General features: G+C 44.3%; 1 protein-coding gene across 2 annotated transcripts in view; it reads left to right on the forward strand.

The window, feature by feature from the left end:
- Positions 1–24,971, forward strand: part of PLCE1 (phospholipase C epsilon 1) — a 325,603-nt gene that overhangs the window by 202,753 nt on the left and 97,879 nt on the right. For both annotated transcript variants that reach the window (XM_087432292.1, XM_087432293.1), the window contains exon 5: positions 24,344–24,489. In XM_087432292.1, the coding sequence (XP_087288418.1) occupies positions 24,344–24,489 (146 nt within the window). The remainder of the gene's footprint in view (positions 1–24,343; positions 24,490–24,971) is intronic.

Below are 24,971 nucleotides of genomic sequence, written 5' to 3' on the forward strand. Positions count from 1 at the left end.
ATGGAAGTCAGCAGGAGTGGAGTCAGCAGGACAGACAGTATGACGTGCTGTGGGAGAAGTAAGTGCAGGCCTCGCCAGGCGGAGTCCCTAGGGTAAGGTATTCAGGATAACTGCAGCTGTTAAGAGGACCGGCTGTCTAACATGCCCTACTACAGTGGGGTGGGAGTGATGGGTAGGAAAACTGACAATAAAAGTAATCATTTCATCTTACTTTTTTTAAATTTGAAATTTACTTTTTCCATGTTAGAAATAGAAAGGCATAAGAAACAACTAGTAAAGGGTTTTCTCCTTGACATCAGTTTGAACTAATGTTTAGCATAATATACAGATGGTTACACGTAGAAGTATTTATAGACATGTATGAATTCATAGGTCATTATACACACATCTGTTTCCTTGCTCTGGCATCTGAGAGGGTCTAGAAAGAAGCAACTGACACCCCAGTAGCAACAAGCACACTAGTCCCCAGATCTTGGTTTCTAATACCGTCCTCCAGTAAAAGGGACCAGGGCCCCTTGGAGAAATGGCTGATTCTAAAACTGAGGCAGGAAATATACAAGATGATCCTGGAGCATCTGGTAGTGCTAGAATATGGCAAAAATACCACAGAAGTGGTCAAAAATACCACAATGATGGGGTATGTCAAAACAAATGTACCATACTAACCTCAGATGTTAATAAAAGGAGAAATTGGATGCTGGGTATATGCGAATTCTCTGTACTATCCTTGCTATTTTTCTGTGAATCTAAAAATATTCTAAAATAAAAAGTTTACTTTTAAAAACTTATCTCCTCACAAAATACGAAGGACTAGAAAGACCTAAAATTTCATTTGTTTATATAGAACACTTTGCCACACTGAAAAATATTCTCTGAAGAATTTCAGTTTGATCTTGATGAAATTTTTAAAGGTTGTATGACATGAATTATATGAGCTTCAAATGAAACATTTATTAATGACTTTTTTGTTGTTGTTCATTGAGATATCCAAAGAGAAAGATGACTGTAGATATTTGGGGGGGGCATTTCCTTTCAAAAACTTAGAGAGGAGCCGGCCCTGTGGCCTAGTGGTTAAATTTGACGCACTCCACTTCGACAGCCCAGGTTCAGTTCCCGGGCGCGAACCTACACCACTTGTTGGCAGCCATGCTGTGGCAGCAACCTGCATGGAAAATAGGGGAATATTGGCACAGATATTAGCTCAGTACGAATCTTCCTCAAGCAAAAAGAGGAAGATGGGCAACAGATGTTAGCTCAGGGTGAATCTTCCTCAGCCAAAAAAAAAAAACTTAAAGAAATATGGAGAAAGTTGGTAAAAAATAAAAATCCAGCAGATAACTATTCAGAATATCAGGCACAAAATCAAAGGTCACTTTTTCTGCCAAGTTAAAAACAAAATCCAGCTTGGTTTTCGTCTGTTCTCTAAAGTGCTATTTAGTTTTGCTTTTCAAAGTAACAAATAAGAGTAAGTGTACAAATAACATCAACTTACAAATGCTATAGAAGCCAATATTTTATAATGTGACCACAATGTGTAGAATATGTCCACATACAAACATCTGGACCATCTGGGTCAGTCAATCAAGACGTTTTATAGCAATGGGAAATTCCAATATTCCTTTTATCAACATAATTTATTCCTGGCCAAAAGTATCCTTTCCCCCCTCCCTGAGATAATAGTACTGCCTTTACAGGATATGTAGCCGTTTAATCTTTCCTTGCTCTCTAGTGAGCTTCCTGTAACAGAAAGTTTCTGGCAAGATGTCTTTACGTTCAGATCCAAATCACTATCTGTGACAAAACTGAGTCAAGATCTTCACCACCGCCCCCGACAGGAGCTGATGCCCCTCAACCCCACCCCCCAAGACTCCAGGCTGCCAACCACTCAGTTTGCGAGGGTTTCTTCTCCTTGGGCTCTGACCTTGGGACCGTAGTCTTGCCCTGTTATGACTCTCCAGGGGCACTTAGGCCCGTTTTCTGCACAGCTGGCCATTTATGACTTGATGACAATGTGAAGGAACCTTGGCCCCTTGGCTCCGAGCTATAAAAGTCCAGCAGAGTCAGACAATTACCAGGTATGGAGTTTATTCATTGATTTGATTTATCCTAACGTAAGTCTGGCTCACCACAATTTCAGTCTGAAGACTGTCATCTTTGCAGCTCCCTCCCTCCCAGGGAGTTAAGTCTACCCTCAGCTGAATGTACCCAGCATCTCTTCAGTACCTTCTGTGACCACTGTGTCCTCTCAGGGTTTGCTTTATGATTCTTGCCTAGTTGGTTAAGTAAAATGGTTACTGACTGGCTACGATAGTTGCTCTAACCTGACTCAGTAATGGTAATAGCTACAGTTAGTTGAGTGCTTAAACAAGTCGGCACGACACTGTGGGCTTCACACGTGTGACCTTATTAAATCCCCTGCACAGTCCTAGGGGATAGCTACTGTTGTTCCCATTTTATAGATGGGAACACTGAAGCTCAAAGAACTTAGAAAACACATCAGAGGGCCGGCCCCGTGGCTTAGCGGTTAAGTGCACGCGCTCCACTACTGGCGGCCCGGGGTTCCAATCCCAGGCGCGCACCGAGGCACCACTTCTCCGGCCATGCTGAGGCCGTGTCCCACATACAGCAACTAGAAGGACATGCAACTATGACGTACAACTATCTACTGGGGCTTTGTGGGGGAAAACAAAAAAGGAGGAGGATTGGCAATAGATGTTAGCTCAGAGCCGATCTTCCTCAGCAAAAAGAGGAGGATTAGCATGGATGTTAGCTCAGGGCTGATCTTCCTCACAAAAAAAAAAAAAAAAAAAAAACAAAAAAAACACATCAGAGTTCACACAGTTGATCCACGGGAGAGCTGGGATTCTGGGCACCAGCTGTGTGCCTCCAAAGCTCTACGTGTAGTGGCACTCCAGTCAGATCAGGGCTCCGTCACCCTCTCTGCTCCCCCCGACTTGTGACTCCCTCCTCCATAGCATTTGTGGACACCTGTCATTCTACCCTGAATATTTGTCCAACATAGCACTCCTAGACCCATCTTTAGACATGCCATATTTTTCCATGTAAGGAAACGTAGAAGTACAAATAAGAATTTTTACTTCATATTAATGGTTTAGGTAGAAATCATTTTAAATCCAATCAGTCATACTTGCTTTGGGAGTATAAACTGCCACATTTTAAACTTCAAAATGTAGAGTTCTTCAGCTTGCATTAAATTCATGTGTCCCTCTTTTTGGTGATTCCCATACTCCACAACAAAAATGTCATACTCAGAAATACCTCGTTTCCTAAAGATATTTTGTCCACATCCCCATCGCTGGAGGTGAGCCTCCATAAGCAGAGAAGATGTGAGAAGATATCTCCCTCCCTCTTGGAGCCTGTCAACCTCGTGCATTGATGGTGATGAGGGGGAAAAAGATCATACAGACCACAGCCTTGGCTTCTCTCCCTAAAAGCAGAACACAAAGGAAATCAAGCTAAGTGAATATCCACAACATGTGAAGGCAGAAGAAATATTAGTCTTTAATTTGACGCAATTTAGGGTAGTGGAAAGGGTGGGAACTCTTGGGTTTTAGGCTGAAAGCTTCCTTTCAACCAGCTGTTTGGGGCTCTTAGCAAAGACGACCTCTGTGGGCCTTATATTTCTTAGCTGTAAATCGTAAAATGTCAACATCGGACTGTTTGTTAATGTATTATTTATGTCTCCTCCTCCTTGCGAAAAAGAAAAAAAAGATCTCAAAAAGTTTTTAAAAACAGTGGAGTAAAAAGGCTAGAATCATGCCAGAAAGACTAGAATGATATGAGCAAGAATGCCTAGGCAAAAGGAAGCTGATGCCATTGATTCAAAAGTTGGTCAGAGCTTCCTGGTAGCCTAGGCAAAAAGAGAGATACGATGGCTTATATTTCTCTCATTAACTGAAAAAGGAGTGCAGAGAGGAGGGAAAAGAAGAGAAAGGAGAGGAAGAAGGCCAAGAAGCAGCAGCATACCAGATCGTCAGAATATCCAAGCTAAAATCAGGGAGGAATTTTTGTGTGTGTCCTATGGAAAATGGACAATTTTCAGGAGCAGTTTTGAGGACAAAAACATTTGCAGAAACAGTCTCTTTCTGGCCATATTTTGTATTGACCCTCAATAAAAGGACATACTTGAAAAGTGTAGCTCTCTAAAGATATGCATGTAGAGAGCTAAGAAAATCTAGTTCAGGTGTGTTGCTCACTGCCAGTCTTACTTGGCATAGGGATAAAGCTTAGAAAATCTAAGGCATGAATGCCTGGGCTGACCCTTAGGAGGTCTTGCTCAAATACCAGTTGACTCAGCCAAGCTTTTGACAAACGTAACATGTTATAGACAGTTGAAAATTGAGATTCTTGGCAAGTCCTTTTATATGTAAAAGTAATTTGGATTTGTGAAAATTCCCCCTTTCACCACCTTTCTATGTCCCAGAAGACTCTCACCTATCTACCTGCAGAGAGGGCTGATAAAGTGTATTAATACAGTGACCCGAAGTGAGGGAAAGAGGGAGGGAATTTCCTTTTCTACTCTATAAAATGCTATATTGTTGGATTTTCTTTTTGTTACAAACATATATGGTACTGCTTAAAATAGTAAAGACTAGATCAGGGACCTGGTGAGGGGGGAGAAAGAGAAGGAAAGGAGAGAGGGAGAGAACGAGAATGAAGATGAAGTACAGCTGCATGCAAATAAATTTGGAAAGGTCTGTTCCACAAAAAGAGTCAAGTTATGCACATGGAGCCCTAGTGCAGTCCTGTCACTCAGACATTGCTCCACAAATATTTGTTGAATGACTAAATAAATAGAACATGGAGGAGGGGACCAGCCAGCAAGAGTCTGGAGGCGAAGTGGCCAGTTGGCCTTCTCGACTAGGAAACAAATGTACTATGGCTTCTTTAAAGCATTTCGTTGTAAGTAGGGCAGCATCCTAACACGCTTTCCAGGATGAGCAGCCCCAAAATGCATCCCCCAGATTCCTAAATGGGTTCGTCTGTCAGCTGGAGTTATATGTCACAGGCAGGCTGCCAAAAACGACTCTTCTGATCCAGCATAATTGGAAATGAGCTCTTCCTCCTGTCATCAGTCAGCCAGCACTTCTGTCTGCTTCTTGAGGTCACTCTTGGAATATTGTTCATTTGTTCATTCAGTCCTTCATCCAGAAATATTGCTTGAGTGTCTACTATGTGCCAGGCACTGTTCTAGGGTCTGGAGATGCTGCGGTGAAAAAACAGACAAAATCTCTACCCACAGGGATTACATTCTAGTTAGGTGGAGACAGCTGATAAGATAAATAAGTAAAACATATGGCATGATTAAGTGTTAGGGAGAAAAATAAAGCAGAGAAGAGGGATGGAGAACGTTGGGAAGGGTTAAGTAGGGTGGTGAGGGAAGGCCTCACTGAGACACTCATATTTGAGTCAAGACAGGAAGAGACTGAGGGAGTGAGCTAGCTGGACATCTGAAGGAAGAGCCGTCCAGGCAGAGGGAACAGTAAGTGCAAATGCCCTGTAGGGACATGCATGCCTGGCACTTTCAAGGAGCAGTAAGGAGGTCAATGTGGCTGGGGTGGAGTAAGCTGTGGGGGATGGAAGGGAGCAGTTGGAGGTGAGGTCAGACAGCCTGATAGTATAGAGCTTTGTAAGGACTTGGAGTTTTACCCAGAATGATACGGGAAGTCACTGGTAGGTTTTCACCAAATTGTGTGTATTCTTTTCTGACTTGTTCTTTCATTCAATCTTGTATTTGAAATTTATGCATGTTGATATGTGTAGCTATGATTGATTCATTTTTATTGCTCTATATTCTGGTGGGTACTCTATCCTTCTACCACTGAAAAAGAGTTGTTTCTCTCTTTTCTTTTTCTTTGTCATCGTGTGGATACATCTGTTTCTCTTTGCAATTGTGAGGAGTCGGGGGTGGGGGATATATCCTATTCATCTCAGTCCCATACTGAAATGATTTGAGGATGAGTTAAGAGATAAGAATCTAAGCCATCCTGTTTTTCCTGTGAACAGCTGAATTTGTGCTATCAATGGGCCAATCCTATGCAATGCAATCTTGTGATATCCCTTCATAATGATTCAGAAGGAATGTGAGAATCCTGGAATCTGTTGAGGTACATGGCCTGGCCCCATGGGTGGTTCCTGGCCGTGTATCAGCGGTGGACTGTGGAGAAATCTATGTGCCCAAACATTTGAAATTGCTGTTAGCAAATAGCAAAGTGGTTGGTAAAGCCCGCCTTCTCCTAGTTTGGAGTTTGATGGGTTGGACCAGGCTGGTGGTGTTGAAATGATGTTCTGAGGAGCCCTAGGGAATGTTCTTTGAAGAGACTCTGCCCAATTTCTTACCCAGCCTCTCTTCATCCAAAGCAGCTCTGCCTCCTCAGTGTTGTATCCTAGGCATCCCCATAAAGCCTTGGGGCCCCAAAATTTGAAACCATTTGACCAAGTGACCTCTAAAGTTCTTTACAGCTTTAAAGTTCAGCTGTCACACACACACACACACACACACACACACACACACACACAATGTTTGAAGTATTAATGTTTATTTTTTCATTAGTAAATGTTTTAATAAAAATGGTCAAACTTATTTTCACAATTATGAATTTGCTAGCCATTGTAGCCTAAACATAAAACACAATTGAATCATTTACAAAGGATGAATAGCCGCTTTCCCTTTCTTTCCCAGCGTCGAGGAGTTGGGGGAGACCTGCCTCATTGGAGGTGTGGTAAGGGCTATGAGAGCCACGCAGAGGATGCAGGCCGGTGAAGGGGACACGTAGGTTGTGTACAGAAGAAAAGCCTGGATGGTTGGGAGATTGGTTACTCTGAGCAAATAACTAAATTGATTGAGTAAATAATTAAATATGTTTAGGATAAATATAGGAACGCCAGGTTCATCACTGTTGGAAAAGATACTTAAAAACCTAGAAAGGAGAAAGGCTAGAAAGAACCTCGAGGTATTAAATGGAAAAGTAGATTTTGTTATGAACTTATGTTTTTAAATATATATACACAAATAAATTTGAGAATAGTTGTCTTTCTCTGTGTGTGTGTGTGTGTGTGTGTGTGTGTTTTCTAGCCCTGTGTGCTTAGGGGACCTAGACGCAATGACATTCCAGTAGCAGTGAGTGCATTGAGCATGCAGCTATTGGATTCTAAATACCATCTCCACTAAAAGGAAACCAGGGCTTCTTGGAGAAATGGCTGATTCCACGTCTGGGGCAGGGGAAATTAAAGATAAGTCTGAAACATCTTGTTATGCTAGAAAATAAGGAAATGCTCAAATGATGATGGAGACATGTCAAAAGGACCCGGGAGCCACTTTAGGACAATGTGAGCTTCATTATGATAGTCATGGATTCCAAAATAGTGAAAAAAATTATAATCCATGAGTCTATGCTGATTTTTTAAGTGAGTAAATAAATAAATGAGGGAGAAGGGAAAACTAATTCTTACTGAAGAATGCAATGCATGAATATAGCTGGAATGGTGGACATATAAATTACCATGTGGCACTTATTTTAGAGCTAGGTGGTCGATCTAGGCAGTAGTCATCAACGGAAGGCAGGTGGATGGAGGGTTGATGAGGAGCAGGATTTTGATGCAATCTTCGAATTATCTCCCCACAAAATACTAATCAATTATAGGGGGCAAGTGGTGGCTTTATGGTGGAGAAACCTGGTAGACACCAACCTGACCACATGATCAAGATTCATATCACCTGTGGTGTGAAGTGTTATCCTGTGCCCTCTGATGTGATGCACCCAGCCACGCCCAGCTGCTGTCTGGGGCATTCCTGCCAAAACAACGTAACCTAAGTCTGGTCATGAGAAATTTTCCGACGGACCCAGGTTGAGTGCCATCCTACATAATGTAAGCCCTGCAATCTTTCAAACTTCGAGGACATGAAAGACAGGGAAATATGGAGGAACTATTCCAGAATGGAAGAGACTGAAGAGACCTGAGAATGAACTGCAATTTGTAGTTCCCCAGACCAGCCCCTCAGCATCATCTGGGAGCTTGTTGGAAACGCAGAATCTTCTGCCCCCACCGCCACCCCAGACCTGCTGAATCAGAAGCTGCATTTTAACAAAATCCCCAATAAGTCCTATGCACATTTAAGTTTGAGAATGGCCAAGGCCTTAGATCAGCAGTTCCCAAATATAAAGCTTTATCAGAATCACTTAGGAAAACTCTTTAAAAGGACAGATTCCTGTCCTCCTCCCCAGATCTACTGAATTAGATGCTAAATGGTGAAGTCTACAATTAGTTATTTTTAAGAAACTCTTGCAGGTGGTTCTGATGCCGAGCCACATTTAGGAACCACGGGCTCTAAATGATATTGTCATATGTATAAGCGTGACCTAAGAGGGGTTCATTCCACTTGGGCCTCGAAACAGATTGGAGACTCAAGCTAATCGTCACCACGACTCCTACTCCAAGCATGGAGACATGACCCCAAACTAGTACTCCAATGCAGCGGTGGAATGTAAATAAATATTGCTGGTTCACATTTCAGGAGTTTTCCAGAACATTTAAGTGGATTTGAAAAATACTTTTTTAAAAGATTGTTTGTACAAACATCATACTCTTTCCAGTCCTTGTTTGGCATAGAGTTTAATCAGATTTAAAATGGTGAGTGTTCTTTATAAGGTTGTATGTTTCTTTTCTTCCAGGGCATGTAAAACAAGACATCTGGGTTTTATCATTAAAATACTAAAACATGTCCAGCATTTTTAGGAAATCTGGGCCTGAGTTTATATGCTACAGGTGTTGGATATATTTGATCGAAGGCTGCAGTCTATTCATTTAGAGTTAAAAGAAAAAAAAAATTATGCATGCCAATTTTGTTTCAGAAAAATATCTGACTAAAACATTTAAGTTTTTGACTATATTTTCGAGGACTTAGAAAATTAGGAGAAAATAGAAATCTTTTTAGTGAACTTTATATGAAAATATCTAGTTTTTGGATATTCTTTGTTTACCTCAACTCTCATCAACACATACCAAAATTTGCTTTTGCTCTCTTGTTAGCATCTGTCAGTTTATCTATAGAACCTCATGGACATGAAAAGCATCTTCCTTCGCTCATTTCTTCCCCGCCACAGGAAAGATATAAAAATATAGAATTTAAAGAGTGAGGCTGTGTGTAATGTAGGCATATTCTATGCACGAGTCTAAGACCTGATGCTCTCCGGTCCCTCCATGGAGCAGAGAATCCAGGGAGGGGCTGTATAATGGCACGGCGAGGGAAACATATTAGATATTAACAAAAAAATTGTAATTTCTAAGTTCAAAGAAATGCCACATTAAATGTAGGTACCTCACAAAATCAAATACCATATCTCGCTATCATTGAATATGTGCCCATTAATATTAGTAAAATTGGCTAACCTTTCCACTGTGCTTATAAGTATATAAGGCACTTCCACCTGATTTCCTTGAATTCTACAATTCTGTAGGGTGGGTGTTGCTCATAGGCCTGCTATAAAGTGAAGGAGTAGCAGAGAGACCAAGTGGTTAGCCCAGTATCACACAGTCAGTGAACGTTAGAGCTGAGGCTTGAATCCCGCACCTCTGATTTCAAACAGGGGCTGCCCCCCACTGCATCTAGTAAAGAGTATTTGTGCAGTCAACATCCCAAAAACGTGATCTTGTTTTGTTTTGGTTTGGTTTGGGGATTTTTTTTTTTTTTGGTATGAGGTGTCACTTTCTAATACTTAAATGGTGTTTTTTACTTTTCAGTCTCTGTCATCTGTACCCTAAGAAGTTTCCAAGTAAATATTTCTCTAAAGAGACTTCTTGAGCCAGATATAAAACATGTCATTACCCTCTGGGGTTAAAACTCACCCTCTCGCTACAGGAGAAGCAAGGCTGGTGTTTGGCTTCTACCCCGCCTTGCCACAGGTCCGTGTAACCTTTAGATAACCAGCCACTCAGACGCCAAAGAGGTCTGTCACTTTTACAGGAACTATCAACACACCCTCAAAAACTTTCAACACCCCCCAAGCTTTTTTAACTCACTTTCCTGAAGAAAACGAGCAGCCTTAACTTCAGCCCCCTCAGCAAAATCCCTCCCAAGTCCTGCCAGGCGCACAGCCCAGTCTCCAAAATAAATCCCTTTTCTTCTGCTGGTCTGAAGCTCACTTCAGCCTCCCCACGTCCAAAGTTTTGAATTTCCACAGCTCTTAACCTTGCGTTTGTGACCATAAGCTGTTAATCAGGGTCCCCAGCCCATAATCTGCTGCTGCCACTAGTGAGCAGCTGCTCTCTCCTTTCCAGAAACACAGAGCCTTGCAGGAATTTTCCTGGAATGGCTCTTCCTGCTGGGCTCCTCTGCTCACGGAAGCAGTGGTTTCTTGCCTCTTCCTTTTACCTGTCCTGCCATCCCTATTGAAGACAAACATCAACTGCACCAACTTCTTTTATTTGTTATTTCTCCCCTGTTTTCCTTCCAGCCTCCCTTCTAGAATTCTGCCCCAAATCTCCATGCTCATGGGCCCTTTCGCTCCCGTGGCTGTCTGCAGGACACAGCTGGAGTCCTCTCTCTGGCTGAGCTGGAGGAAAAGTTCAAGCCTCAGCATATCTGAAATTCTGCAGGCAGGTCAGCTGTCCACTGGGGCTGTGACGTGGCAGGCCCTGTGCTGGGCACTCTCGTTTTCATTGCCTGGCTCTTCTCCCTTTTATTCCTCCCGTTTTGCCCAACTAGGACCCACTGCCACGGTCTCTTAGGCTACCTGAGTTAGCGTCTTTAGCAATTCCTGCAGCTCCCAGCTCTCCTCCTCCTCCTCACCGTTGGACCAGGTTGGCTCCTTCCTGGCATGCACCACTTGTTCACCCAGGTGAGCCTGCCTCTGAGGACCCATAAAGAGGGAGGGATGGAGGGGTGGTGGTGCATCAAATCCCCTTCACAGAGATACGGGGAGCGCAGCAGGTTGTAACTATAGGATGTCCTGAGGTCAAGGGACCTGGGGTCTAGCCCTGGCACTTCCACTGACTAGCTGGGTGACCTTGAACAAGTCACCTAACCTCTCTGGTTCTTGGTTTCTTCATCTATAAAATAAGGGAAGTGGGCTAAATAACCACTGAGGTCCTCTGATTTATTAGTTGTCACGTTATGTAGTGGAACCACATGGCTAAAAGCTGTTGCTGTCTGAGGCTTTTTCCTCATGAGGCTTTTCCTCTGAGGCTTTTTCCTCGGCTATGAAATAATAGTTGCCCATCTGCCTTACTCTCTTCATTTTGGATTATAAGGAAAATCTTCCCTGTGTCTTGGTTTTAGAATTCCTCCAATGATATATAGATTCTGAATTTGTGACACCAGTTATAAAACCATATGCTGCTATTTCTGACTATTTCTACCTTCCAAAGTCCCCTCCCACCATGCAGTTTCTAGAGATGAAGGGATTTGTTCTCAGGGTGGGCAGATGCAGGGAAAAGTCTCCACTCAAGCCGCTAGCTATACCCACTCTACGCTAAAGGAGCTTGGAGAGACCCAGTGCCGATACTCCAGGGTCTTTCTAGATGTTAATGTTCCTTTGAGAAATGTATCACATGGTCAAAAGAATTTGGGAAACTGAATATTAGCTCCTTCTTAGAGATTTACCATGCACATTAGCATATTTAAAGCTCCGAGAAATCCTGCCAGTGAGGAAATCTTGATTTGTCTCAGCATTTCCCAAACTTATGTGGCCCCAGACACTTTGTTCACAAAATACTTAACATCTGATAGAACACGTGCCTGGAATACAATTCGGGAAACATTACCACAAAAAGTTGCTGATCTGTCTCTATCTGGGTCTTCAAAGCAGAAAGGGATAACTACAGGTGCTGGGTAATATTTATTGGGTACCTACAGTATGCAGAACACATGGGAATAATTCAAAATTGGCAGATCAAGTGCCTGCAGGTCAAGATTTCAAACTCTAAGGCTGCAGGGGGCTGGCACACACGCATAAGCATGCCAGTCAGCAAACAAGACGAATGAAGTATCAAGTACGGCTGGGAAGTGCTGGAGCCAGGCCACTGGGCAGTTGTTTGACTTCCCGAATTGAATTTCTGTGCTCTCAGCTCTCAGTCTCAAGTTCTTTGCTTTGCTCCACCAAGGCAGCTTGTTATGTTCAGCCAGTTATGTGATGGCATCACAGGGCACTCGTTGTTTATTTTTATAGATTAGGTAGTTGGTGAGGCATTCCAGAATTTTTGCTTGACATGTACAGCTCTCTGGGTTTTTATTCAGAATTGGGATCTATTCTTCCCCCAGAAAAGATGACCTCCTTTTCGCAAAGCAAGAAAGATGTTGAAGTGGCTGCTGTCACATGCTGTCATTGAATCCTACTCTGAATTGAAAGTAACTGCAGTCTAGTGTACCTGATGTTTCCTGGACAAAAGGCCCCGGGTTCTCAGGGCAGCTGCCCTTTTAGAACCTATTGGTGACTCACTGCTATTTTTGCAAGCACTTGCCCTCCTACGAAACCGTATCCACGTGCCCCTACTTCCTCAGACAGCGCTCGCCCAGGTCATCCTTCCTCGTCTCCTGTTCCCGCCCCTCCCTGCCTACTTTGCTTAGGCTTTCTATTGAAATGCTTTTTCCAAATTTTTTTCTTTTGCCTTTACCACCTTCCCTCTGCCTCTCCTTTCTGGCCTCTTTAAAACAGTGAAAGATCATTCTTTCTGCGGGTTTAATCCTTGGTAAGTCCCTCCCTGCTAAGCAGAGAAGAGAAACTGGCACTGTAATAAAAAGACCCACATCTTCTACAAAGACCACCTCTTGGAGAAGGAGCTGCTTGTTATTATTATTTTTTAATTATCAGTATTAGTTGACATTTACTGAGTCTGTACTCTGCTCTGAGCACGGGAGCCCTTCCCATGGGTTGTCTCTTGTGTTAGTCACCACAACCCTTGTGATACAGGATATTTAGGACATTTATTATTCCCATTATATGGGTGAGAAATTGAGTCTCAGGGAAGATAAGAAACTTGCTCAACGTCACAGAAATAGTGAAAAGCTGTGTCAAGAAATGAACCTGCATTTCTTTGGCTCCAAATCCTGTGTTCTCACCATTACATGCCCTCCTCCCCCCGCCTCCCATTGGAACAGGGAAGTTGAAGAGACAGAATTCTGGTTTTCATCAGCTTTATCCCCTAAAAAGTTCATTCACAGAAGCTCACCCCTACACACGTGTACTGCACAGACGGCAGATTTAATTATCTTCTTCTTAATGATCTATGCTATCTATCCATGTCCAGCAGGCCAGGATGTAATTGATCTTGGTGGGATGCCAATATCCTTTGTTTCTTCACAGAGATTTGTCTTCAGGGGAACATATGCCAACACAGGCAAAGCATTTTATTCCCTTCCATTCTCTCCTTCCTGCTTGATTATTAGTGTTGGTTTAGTTGTTACTTTCCTGTTACCAGCTCACCATCTGCATTGCAGTTGGCAAACATTTGCCATTGGGCTCTACAAGTGAAATAGTGACTTGCTGGGCTCACTTTTACTTTCCTGTGACAGGCATCCACCCGCTCTGGGGCCCAGAGTGATTCACGCCATGTCTCAAAACCTTCTGGACCTGCGTGGCCCTGGAAGACAACCTTCACTCTTGCCCTTTTCCCAAGCAGTGTGGCCTGTGGCCAGTGGCTTCCTCATCCAGGGCACTTGAGTCATCAGGGAGGCCATTTCCTGTCCATCACTCAGGGTACCTCAGAATGGGCCCAGCCCATTCCAGAGCAGATGAGAAAGCCACCACTACCCTCATTCTCTGATGCCCCGTTATCTCAGGGAAAGTGGAATCTTCTCGTCATAGGCTACGTTACCCGTAGGCCTTCTATGTCATGGCTCCCTGGGTGTCCTTCCCCAGCACTGGTCTCTTAAGCCTCTTGAGTGAAGAGCAAGCTGGCAGGTGATTACAGGATGGAGCTGTCAGCCTCACTTCTTCTACTGCAGCCCCCACATGCCCTGAGCACTCAGGTGCACGGACGCTCTTCGAGGAAGGGCAGCACCCACAGGGAGCTGGCTGCTGTGCTTTGTATGTGACTCAAAACAAGAAGTTATTGAGGATCCACCACTCATGCTGGAACCTGTGCTGGGAAATGGATGAGTAAAACAGTGCCTGCCTTGAAGGAGCTCAAACTGCAGAGCAGGGCCCTGGGGGAAAGTGGTCACAGTGCAATGATCAAGTTATGTTAGCGCAGAGGATTGATTAGCCGAGTGAGGGTTCAAGAAAGGCTTCCTGGAGGAGGTGACATCTGGGCTACTTGGCAACTAATTGGATTTGGGAATGGAAGGTGAAGGGGGAGTCAAAGTGGGACCCCGGTCAAGTGGGGTCAGGGTGGGCTTTTGGAGCCTTTGGGCCCTCTAGGTGGAAATGTCCAGTTAATTCTTGAATATACAGGACAAGAGGTAGATATTCGGAGACAACAGCAGAGAGGTGGGTAAAACCAGATACATAAAGGAAATTATCTAGGGAGAGGATGTAGCATGAGCAGAGATCTAAGAAGAGGGGCAGGCCCGGTGGCACAGCGGTTAAGTGCGCGCACTCCGCTTTGGGGGCCTGGGGTTCGCAGGCCCGGATCCTAGGCACGCACTGATGCACCACTTGTCAAGCCATGCTGTTTCGGCGTCCCATATAAAGTAGAGGAAGGTGGACACGGATGTTAGCCCAGGGTCAATCTTCCTCAGCAAAAAGAGGAGGATTGGCAATGGATGTTGGCTCAGAGCTAATCTTCCTCACAAAAAAAAAAAAGAAGAAGAAGAAGAGATCTAAGAGGAGCCAAGGGTGGATCCCCAAGAAACACCAGCATTTAAGAACCAACTCATGCCAGCACAGGACAATATTATGAGCATGGGCTCTGGGGCTGGGCTGCCTAGGTTGGGGGATCCCACCTCTACAACTTACTAGCTGTTGATCTTGGGCAAGTGACTAAACCTCTCTGTGCTTCCATTTCATCTGTAAAATGGGGTGATAATGACGTATACCTCATTGGGTTGTTGTAGGATAAAATGAGTTAATACATGTTAAGTTCTAAAAACGGCGTCTATTTAAGTAGACTCTACAAGAGCATTTGCTATTATTATTGTTTCTGATGTCAGAAAAGGGCGAACACAGCCTGTGACAGTCAGCCTCTCAGTGCCCACTGGCACTGCCCAGTTGAGATCCCCGGTGAGGAGAGGTGAAGGAGAGTCCCCATGGAAGCCAGATCACAGCTGGGACAAGAAGGGACCAGTCATGCTGGGTGGTGAAAATGCCACCATCTCCTGGGAGATCAGGGACAGTGTCTGCCTTGCTCACTGCATGCCCCAGTGCCCAGAGCGGTGCCCACTGGAGTGTGAGCTCCTTGAGGGTGGGCACTCAGTCAAGATTTGCTTACGAGTATATGTTTGCTAAAGGTCCCACGACTTAGCTGGAGCAAAGAGGCTGCAGGGACCAGGGGAGGCAGGTAGGCCATTCCAGCGGTGGCAGCAGCTCAAGAAGCAGATTTCTTGGGGGCATCTCCTGACTCTCTCTCTAACCTCTGCCTGGGACACCTGGCTGTCTCCATGAGTGAGTTGCAGGGATGGAATCGCTCACAGTCTTCTCTCACACATTCCTTCCTCTTCCAGACTCTTTAATTCAGGAGGACCCTGTCCTACTTTGCATGTCATAGAAAACTTAGAATTTTAGATGCGTGATGGAACCAGCAAGCACCTACACCACATTCTCGGTGACCCCTCAGAATGCTAACATGCTACTTCTAAAGGGGATGTGACTCAGCTTCGTCTCTCAGATCTTCGAGCTGGGTTCCCCATAGTCTTAGCTGAGGCATTTCTTTGCTCAGTAGATCAGGGTAGCTGTTGGGGCTAAAAGCTGTGATTAATTCACTCTTTGGTCTAATGCCCACAAGAAAAAATGGAAGGTAGTAAAGCATGGTAGTTTAAAAGCACAAGCTTTTGATTTGGCTCATTCCTAGTTGTGTAACCTTGAACAAGCTAGCTTAGCCACTCTGAACTTCAGCTTCCTCATCTGTAGAATGGGGACAGTATTAATACCAGCCATGTAGGGCTAAGAGGATCAGATGGGATAAGCAGTGTACCTCTCACAACTACATGCCCAATACTTGGAAGCTGTTACTGTTGAAAGGATTATTAAAATCATGCAAAGAGAAAAAGAAATTGATTCATAAATGGCCCTGCAGTCACATCACGGTAGTTTGGAGCTAACAGCTCGCTTATATCAAGACTTTATGTAAACTGCTAGCCATGGGTTTTAATCCCATTATTAAAATGGGATAAAAATGACAAGGACCCTATTCTAGGGCTGTCAATAAATGCTTTGACAAAAGAGGAGAATATGCGTGAAATGAGGCTTACTCTTGAATACCATTTAATAATTGGTTTCAGAATGAATGACCCATTCAATTGAGTATGATAGGAGAGCAGAGGATAACACCTGCATAGCTGTTGGCGATTCTCTGCAGTCCATTTAACTAGAAACGGCATTTGCATAGCTAAGTCAAAACATTTCCCCTAGTTGATTTGAAAACAGTAAATACTTCTAGTGAATTTAGAACCTAATTGGGCCGGCCGCATGGCTTAGCGGTTAAGTGCGCGCGCTCTGCTACTGGCGGCCCGGGTTTGGATTCCGGGCGCGCACCGACGCACTGCTTCTCCGGCCATGCTGAGGCCGCGTCCCACATACAGCAACTAGAAGGATGTGCAACTACGGCATACAACTATCTACTTGGGCTTTGGGGGAAAAAATAAATAAATAAATAAAATTATAAAAATAACCTAATTTCTGACTATTTGGGGAATTTATAGGTGAATAATTTGAGCATAAACAAGTATTTTATGCAAACTATGGGCAAGACAGTTTGCAAAAAATAGAAAGACGGCCAGGGTACTATGGTCTCTATCCTCAGGAACTGACAATTTAGAGAAGGTGGACATATATATAACTGACTTAATTGCAAGGCAGAGCATGCTATCTTACTTTTCTTATACTTGCTCCAACTCCTCCTGCCCCCATGCCTAGCATAGTTCCTGGCAAATTCACAGGCATGCAGTAACTGTTTGTGGAAAGCATAAGCGCTGTTACAGAGATATAAATAAAGTACTTTGGGAAGGCAACTGGGACCAACGAGTGGTAGAAAGACCAGACTTCCAAAGATGGTAGCATATAAATGGGTTAAGTTGATCTGGTACTTGCCCAATCATAATATCAACCATGCTACTATTTAATTGTTTGCTTATGTTATTTTCCCCCATGAGGCTCCAAGCTCCCCAAGGGCAGATACCATGTCTGTCTTGTTTACTAGTGTCCAGCATGGTGCACGATACATAGTAGATACTCAGTAAGTGTTTGTTAGAAGAGAGAGGGTCATCTCAAGCCAAGATATATTTGTCAAGGCTTTTTTTTCAATTGCAAGTTAACAGCAACTCAATTCAAGAGTTGAATTGCTCAAGCAAGAGAAGGAAGTTTTTTAGTTTATGTATATGGCAACTTCAGAGGGCTTCAAGTATGGCTGGATCTAGGAATCTGACCAGTGTCCTCAGGAATCCATCTTCATCTTTCTTTTCTGTTGGCTTCATTCTCAGGCGTGCTCTCCCGATATTGTGGCAAAGATAGCTGTCAATAGCTCCAGGCTCATATCTGTGCAGTTTGTGATTCCAACAAAAAGATTGTGTCTCTTTTCCTGATAGTTTTGGGAAAGACTGAAGAAGGGCTCTAGTTGGCCTGGCTTGGGTCATATACAATCTTTGAACAAATCACTGAGGCCAGGCCTGAAGGCAGGGAGTGGGACAGCCCTATGTAATCTATACAGATTAAGATGAGGAAAGAGCAATTCAGCTAAGAGAGGTTGACCAGCCAAAACAAAACAAATAAACAAACAAAATCCCCTATATATTCACAACACAAGGAAACGGATTGAACAATACTATAGAGATAGGAATAGGTGGAGAATAGGAAATGATACAAAATGTAGTAGGCTTGAAATGTCAGACAGATGAGTGGTGGGCAACTGAAAATTTATGCTGGATCAGATGGTGCCAGGCTTGAAGGCCAAAAAAAAGAGGTTTAGGGTTTGTTCTGTAGACAGTTGTGATGCAATTTGAAAGGAAGGAGAAGGATATAATGTAGGGTGTGTTTAGGGCTTCTCCAGAAGCCACCTTCAGGTGTCTCCCTTTTCACCTCCGTGTCCCTCCTAAACAAAGAGTCATCAGTAGAACCATGCCAAGCAGGACAAGGAGTTGAAGAGACTCTTCTGCACCTGCTTCATGTCAAAGAGGATGCCTGGCACTGCATCCTTGGTACTGAGCCCCCAGTATGAATAAGTCACGGTCTCTGCCTTTAAGGAGCTTACAGATGGGGGAGATTGGTCCAGGACAAGGTACTATAAATACACCTGTAAATACATATATGTGTATTTGTGTGTATGTGTATGGGATAGGGCGATTTAAATAGAAAAAAAGGATATTTTATTCCTAATGAAGAGTCAGGGATGCCTTCAGAGAAAAGGAAATATGTGAGTTACCCTTCTGTTAGGAAAGGCTTGTGCTCAGGGCACAAACCCTTCTCAAGCAATCACATTTTCCTCCTGGTCCAGCCTTGTCGTGGTTAGAATTGGTACTTAAAGATTCCTTTCTTCTGGATTTCTGTGTTCTGTTTCCTCTACAACTCAGGTAACAGTATTAATAGTAGTGGTAGCAGCAGCAGTATCACAATAGTAAACATTTATTGTGTCCCTAACCACACACCAAGCATCATGTTGAGATCTTTAGATATAATCTCCAGTTTCTCCCTCACGATAGTTTGATGAGGTAAATATTATTATTCCCATTTTACTGAAAAGGGAATTGAGGCCGATGGGTTAGATGGCTTGCCTCAGGGACATGTACAAGGCAACAGTGGAACCGAGAGGTGAATGCAGGTCCTCTCAACTCCAGCGCCCATGGTCTCTACACCATGCTGTGCTGCCTCCCTCTGGCCTCTCCTTCCTAGTTCCACACGGGTCGCAGCCCCAGTCTCCAGTGCAGTTACAGAGACGGTGACTTACAGTGGTGACTGGTACTACAGACATGATGCTTGAGCTCTGGCTTGAGGCTCAGGAGTGCAGAAAGGGACGCTGAACCCCTGGGATAGTTCTCATTTAAGTGTGAGCAAGAAGCACAAGGGAGTCATCTAAAAATGCAGATTCCTGGGCCCTGCTCTTGGAGAATATGGTTTCTAGGTCTAGGGGAGACCTTGGAATCTGCATTTGAGCAAACACTCTACCACCACCAGAGATTCTGGTGCCGGTGCTCCACGTTGTGAGGAGTGCTGCCTGGGCAGGGGGGTGTGTGTCTGTTTGTCCGTCTGTCTGTTAATGTGTTGTGTGCATGTACGTGTCCACACACTCTAATTCAAGGGTTGTGTTAGTAAAGCTCCATGGAGAGCAGGTGTAGATGTGTACTAATGTAAACTACTTCAGAGTGCCTTTGTCTAGACATTCGCTGTCTTCTTTAGATTTCACCATTTGAGCCCAGCCTTTGCAGTTAGGGGGACCAGATACCCATTAGAAAGGATCATCTTTCTAGGAAAACTTCTGCTCAGCGTGTTCAAAAAAACTTTTTGGCATAAAGTCATTTGTCCCGTTTTTCTGGACTTGGGAACAGCAGTAGGAAGCGTTCAGGCCTTCTCCCAAATATAATCCCGGACCTTCTGGAGGCTGAGAATCCTCTCTGCCCATGGCCTCCTGGGACTCTGGGTGGCCTGCCTGTCAGTCAGAGCCACCGAGCATCCCCACACTGGAGATGTGGGAAAGATGGTCTCTGTCCTTGAGGACTTAAGGTCTGGTGGGGGAGACAGAACAGATCCATGTGAAAGAGTCAGGCAGACAAATGTAACAAAAATAAACCAGATGCAAATCCATGCAGTAGTGAGAATCCAAGTGCAGACGGAATGTTGAACTCAAGGTCTAACATTAAGTCAAAGAGAACCAGAAGAAGTTGAATGTGAGGTGCTACATGAGCCATCAGAAAAGCCTTCCTGGAGGAGGTCACATCCACTCATTCACCGAATCTCATTAAGCACTGACAGTGGACGCTGCTACTGGTGAGCACAGCAGAACGGATGTCTGCCTTTTGGGGAACACAGTGCTGACTGTGCAGGGAGTCTGGGGTCAAGGAGATGTAGGGGCACTAGATAATGCACAGCACGAGGACCTAGCCTAGTGGGATGTCAGAGCAGGCCTCCTCGAGAAAGTGATGCTTTCATCAGATTCGTGAAGGCAGCGTGCCCCTGACTACAGAGGAGCCAGGATGAAGTACAAAGGAGGCCCCAGCCCTTGGCCTGCCCACCTTCTCTTTCCGTCGTGGCTCATATGCCTGTATGTGGACACCTCAGGCCTCAGGTTCAAACTCCATCCACACGCCACCCCCCTCACTGCCCCTGGGCGAGCCTTCAGGCCTAGAGTTTTGATCTACCATCAGGAGGAATGATCCAGATAAAAGGCCCTTGCAGGCCTGGAAGTGGGCTTAGGGCTGTTTGTACAGGGGACTTGGTATTCCAGAGTCTACAGGGGTGAATGATCTGGAAGTGGGTGCACAGCCAGTGGGCAGACATGTTCCCTCCAACTTACGGGCTTCTCACTCTGTGGAGAGGGGCACAGCTGGATGAGCCAGTGTGGGCCTTCTAAAACGTGGGGCCCAGGACAGGGATCCTGATTGTGGGGTCTAAGGGCAGTTGTGCCTAAAGGATAAGTACTTGTTGGCTAAATCAAAGGTGGGGTATGGGGGAAGCCTTCCTAGAAGGGACAACCAGTACAAGGTCCCTGGGATGGGAAGTAGCCTTGGTCACCTCCCTCAAAGCAGGGATGTGGGGGAGAGCTGAGGTGAGGTTGGAGAATGGACAGGGGCCTGGTGGGTCAAGGTAAGGTTCGGCTTTACACAGGACACGGGCAAGACGTGGTGGAGCAGGAGAAGGTCATTTTGTGGAGCAAGAACATTCCTTCTAAACTGAGCTTGTGTGATGCCAATTAGGTCTTTGATGTGAGAAGAGAGAGCAAGCTGTTCAGTTTGGCTAAGCCTAAGAGTCCTGAGAAAAGCGAGAGAAAGAAGAAAAAAACATTTGGGGAGGAGCAGTTGTGGTGGAGTTGTAGGCATGTACCAAGGGGTCAGGGTCATCAGGGTGAGCACAGAGCCTCTGGGAGGAACTCTGGAAGAACTCTGCTGGGGGCCAGAGTCTCTCTCTGCTCTGTGCTGACCATTGAAATAAGGCAAAATAATCTGCCACATCTAACACCTCTCCACCCTAGGGATGCTCCCATGACTGAGTCGTAGGACATTATATGTATGTGATTTTTGTGTTTTTCTATGTGATTTCGGTGTCCTGAAATTCTTTCTGGGTTGGCAACATATCCCATTTTCTACTTAGTAAATGTGACTGCCCTTTATGCTTCGGGCAACATTTTACAGTCATTGCTGAATCCTTGTTTCCTTTTTGTGTCTTTTATTTTCCATAATTAGTGATGACACTGATCGCTTAATGCCTGTGAAATTATGAATACGTTAAGCCGCAATAAGAATTGTCCCTGAAGTCGGTAAGCAGATGTTGCACTGTGTTTGTGTGTTTGTGTGTGTGTGTGTGTGTGTGTGTGTGTGTGTATGTGTGTGTGTTTATGATAACAGTGCTTACATGATCTCAACGACCGGGCCCTGGGGACTCACACTCCGAGATGGAACAGTTGGTTTAAATTAGGTTTCCATGTGAAATACGGTATCGCTATTTTTTTCCTAGCATTGTGGGAAAGTATATGGAAAATGATTTGACTGATAGGAAATAAATCTGGATGCATGATCAGGATTGAGGCACAAACCATGTGGTGATCTGTGCCTGCTCTGTGACGCAGGCCTCTCCAGGGGAAGATAAGTTAACCCTTTCAGGCCCCTGGTCTAATAAGTGTGGTGCCAGCATAGTCTGAAAGAACAGTGACTTTCCAGAGACACTGATTTGCCATCAATTTCACCAGGAAAGGAGCTAAAGACATAGGAATAATCTAGCCATAAGCTTCGAGGACTCATGCATTGGGTGTCTTTGACTTTTCAAGGTTTCATTTTTATTTGTAAAGAGATGGGTTTGAATTTCTAGCTCAAAGAGTCAATGATTTTATGATTCTAAGTGTTTGCTGATGATTTCCTACAGCAGCATAGGGCTCATCAAAGCAGATCACACTCAAGGAAGAATCGGACAGAAGCACTAATGATGCTCAGTCTCTATTGGTAAAATAATGTCTTGCTCTAGTGAGCCAGAGTTTCACAAAGGTGACTGTTAACTGGGTATCTGGGTGAGGGGACATGACATGGAGACACTGAGCAAGGAACTGCTCATAGCTGCAGGAGAGAGGCTGGCTCTGGGAATCCCAAGAGTTCCTGTGTGCTCAAAGCAGTCCCAGGAGATTGGAACTGATGGTTATCTTCTTCCCAAGAGGCTCTGAATTCCTTTCAGGGTGATCTGGACCAGGCTTGTCCTAGAGGTCTGAGTCCACATCTGCTCTCCTGGTATTGCATGAGGGCCCAGCGAAGTCCAGAGCAGGTAGAGAGCAGAGGTGCGTGCTCGGAGCCCACTGAGCTGGGGCTGGGCTCAGGGATGGCAGGTGGCCCATCACATTTTGCTTCAGCCAATTTCAGAAGGGAAGAGACAGATTATTACTGCAGTGCTCCTGGCTGGTGCCAGAGAAGAATGCTGTTTTATCACTGAAACTCCCTGTTGCTTGTATTTCCCTATTTGTTTCTGGGTGGGGAGAGGAAAGAGGTGTTCAGCATCAGTCTCTTCTGTTCTGCTTTTTTCATTTCTTTAATCATTTTTAGTACTCTTCTCGATATTGTCTCCTTTTATTCCAGCTCTGTCTTCAAACGTGCAGCTCTTATTGAGTGCTTAGAAGGACCTAACCAGTGCCAAGTTTAGAGAAACTGTCATCTTTCGTCAGATGAAAGAGCACCGGACTGGGAGTCCTAGTTTTGACATCCACAAGAATTGTGACCTTGGAAAGTCACTCTCCCATAAGCCATAGATTCTTGATCTGGAAAAAATGGGGTTGGACTGCCCTCTGCCAGGAATAAATGCCATTCATTCCTATCATTTTATTGATGGGGAGAGGAGGGGCAGTATGCATAGACCTTGAACTCTTTTCTTTCTGCATTTGTCATGGGTCACCACAAACTCTGCGTTCAGCCCTCACCCTCACTCAGGCCAGGGCAATGAGTTGCTCCCCAGGTTTCAGCACTGTTGTGAACCAAGTGCAGCTAATGGCCATGTGGGGTTAAGACCAAAGCTTTGGTTTGTTAACAACTGAGCTTATCACCCCAGAGATTAGCCAGGATAGAGAAAGTAACTTAAATGAACACTGGTGTCCAAATACCATAGTATAGGTAGCAGCAAAACAATCCGAGATGTTAAGCAGAGGATTTTGAGGCTGCAGATCACAAAGGGGTACTTTAGTAGTAGATTATTATTAAATATCATACTCCAGTCTGTGTGGTGGAAAAAACAAGTCACATTAGAATAAAGTTAAGCCTGGAGTGGGAGAACATTAGAGTTGGTATATACACATTTGGCATTTAGTAAGTGGTTAATAGTGCCACCTCTGGGGCACACACCTCAGTCCAAATTCACTCTTTACCACCTGTTTGTTGGGGACCTTGAGCAAGTCTCTTAGGCCTTCTGTGCCTCAGTTTCCTCATCTGTAAAATGAGGATAATAATAGTCCCTGATTCTTAGGATCGTTGTGAGACATAAATGAGTTAACTTATGTAAAGTGCTTAGAAGAGTTCCTGGCGTATAGTGCTATGTAAGTGTTTGTTCTTATTATTATTTAGTCATTTGAGAAGCATAATAGATAATGCATTTGTAAAAGATAGTTCAAAAATATATATATTTCTGTATTTTTTCATTTGATATTATGTATTGTACTACTTGATAAATGGTCTGTCATTTATGGGATAAGTGCATTGATCGCCTTTAATCTTGCTGTCCGTCAGTCAAATATATTTAAATCAATATTATTCTTAGGCCTTATTTTCTTATAGTCTCATGGAATTTTATAGATCAAGAGAGATTTTATGAATTGCCTTTCAGCCTCCTTATTTTAAAGATGAAGATGAAGAGTACAGAGAGGTTAAGTGACTTTCCCAGAATCCTATTGCAAAGCTGTGATGGAGCCAGAGCTTCACATTGGTCTCTTGGCTGGGTCCTTCACTTCCTAGTACTAAACTGATTTTTGAAAAGAGAAAAACCATTTTCTTATGAAATAATATGTATCAAGCTTCCAGGACATAGTTTCAGTGAATGCCTCCCTTTGCATTTTCCAGGTGAGCTCCTGGGTGACGTGGGTAATCCTCACAGCGGGCTCCATGGAGGAGAAGCGGGAAGTCTTCTCGTATTTGGTGCACGTGGCCAAATGCTGCTGGAACATGGGCAACTACAACGCCGTCATGGAGTTCTTGGCCGGCCTCCGGTATGGGCAGTGGGGAATATGGTTATCTGGGCACGGTTTCCTCTTACCAGCTGAATGGCACTGAATTAATTGCCCTGGTAACCACATTTACCTAAACCAGGCAATTGGTAGTGATTATTTGGGGGAAATATATTATCCTCTCTTAGCTCTGTCCCTCAAAGATGCTGCAGAATTCAGCCCCTGTGAGCCAGTCATGATCCTAATTAGCTGTGTCTGCTCTGAGCCCATGCTCTTGGCCAAGCTGAGTAAAATTACCTGGTTGCATGACTCCGTCAACCCCAATCCTGACCCCTCTCTTCCCCTCCTGCCCTGTAAATCGCACTGTTACCTCTCTCTTCCCAGCTCTACCTTAAGAATTGCCCCAGCACTGTAAGCTCCCAACCACCGACTGCCCTTAGGAATAACAGTGGCTAACACTGATAATAAGCATTCTCTAATGTTAGCTCTCATTTTTATTGAACACTTACTGTGTGTCAAGCATT

This window comes from Ceratotherium simum, chromosome 6 (genome assembly GCF_057802395.1).
Source record: "Ceratotherium simum simum isolate JZ-2026a chromosome 6, ASM5780239v1, whole genome shotgun sequence".
NCBI lineage: Eukaryota > Metazoa > Chordata > Mammalia > Perissodactyla > Rhinocerotidae > Ceratotherium > Ceratotherium simum.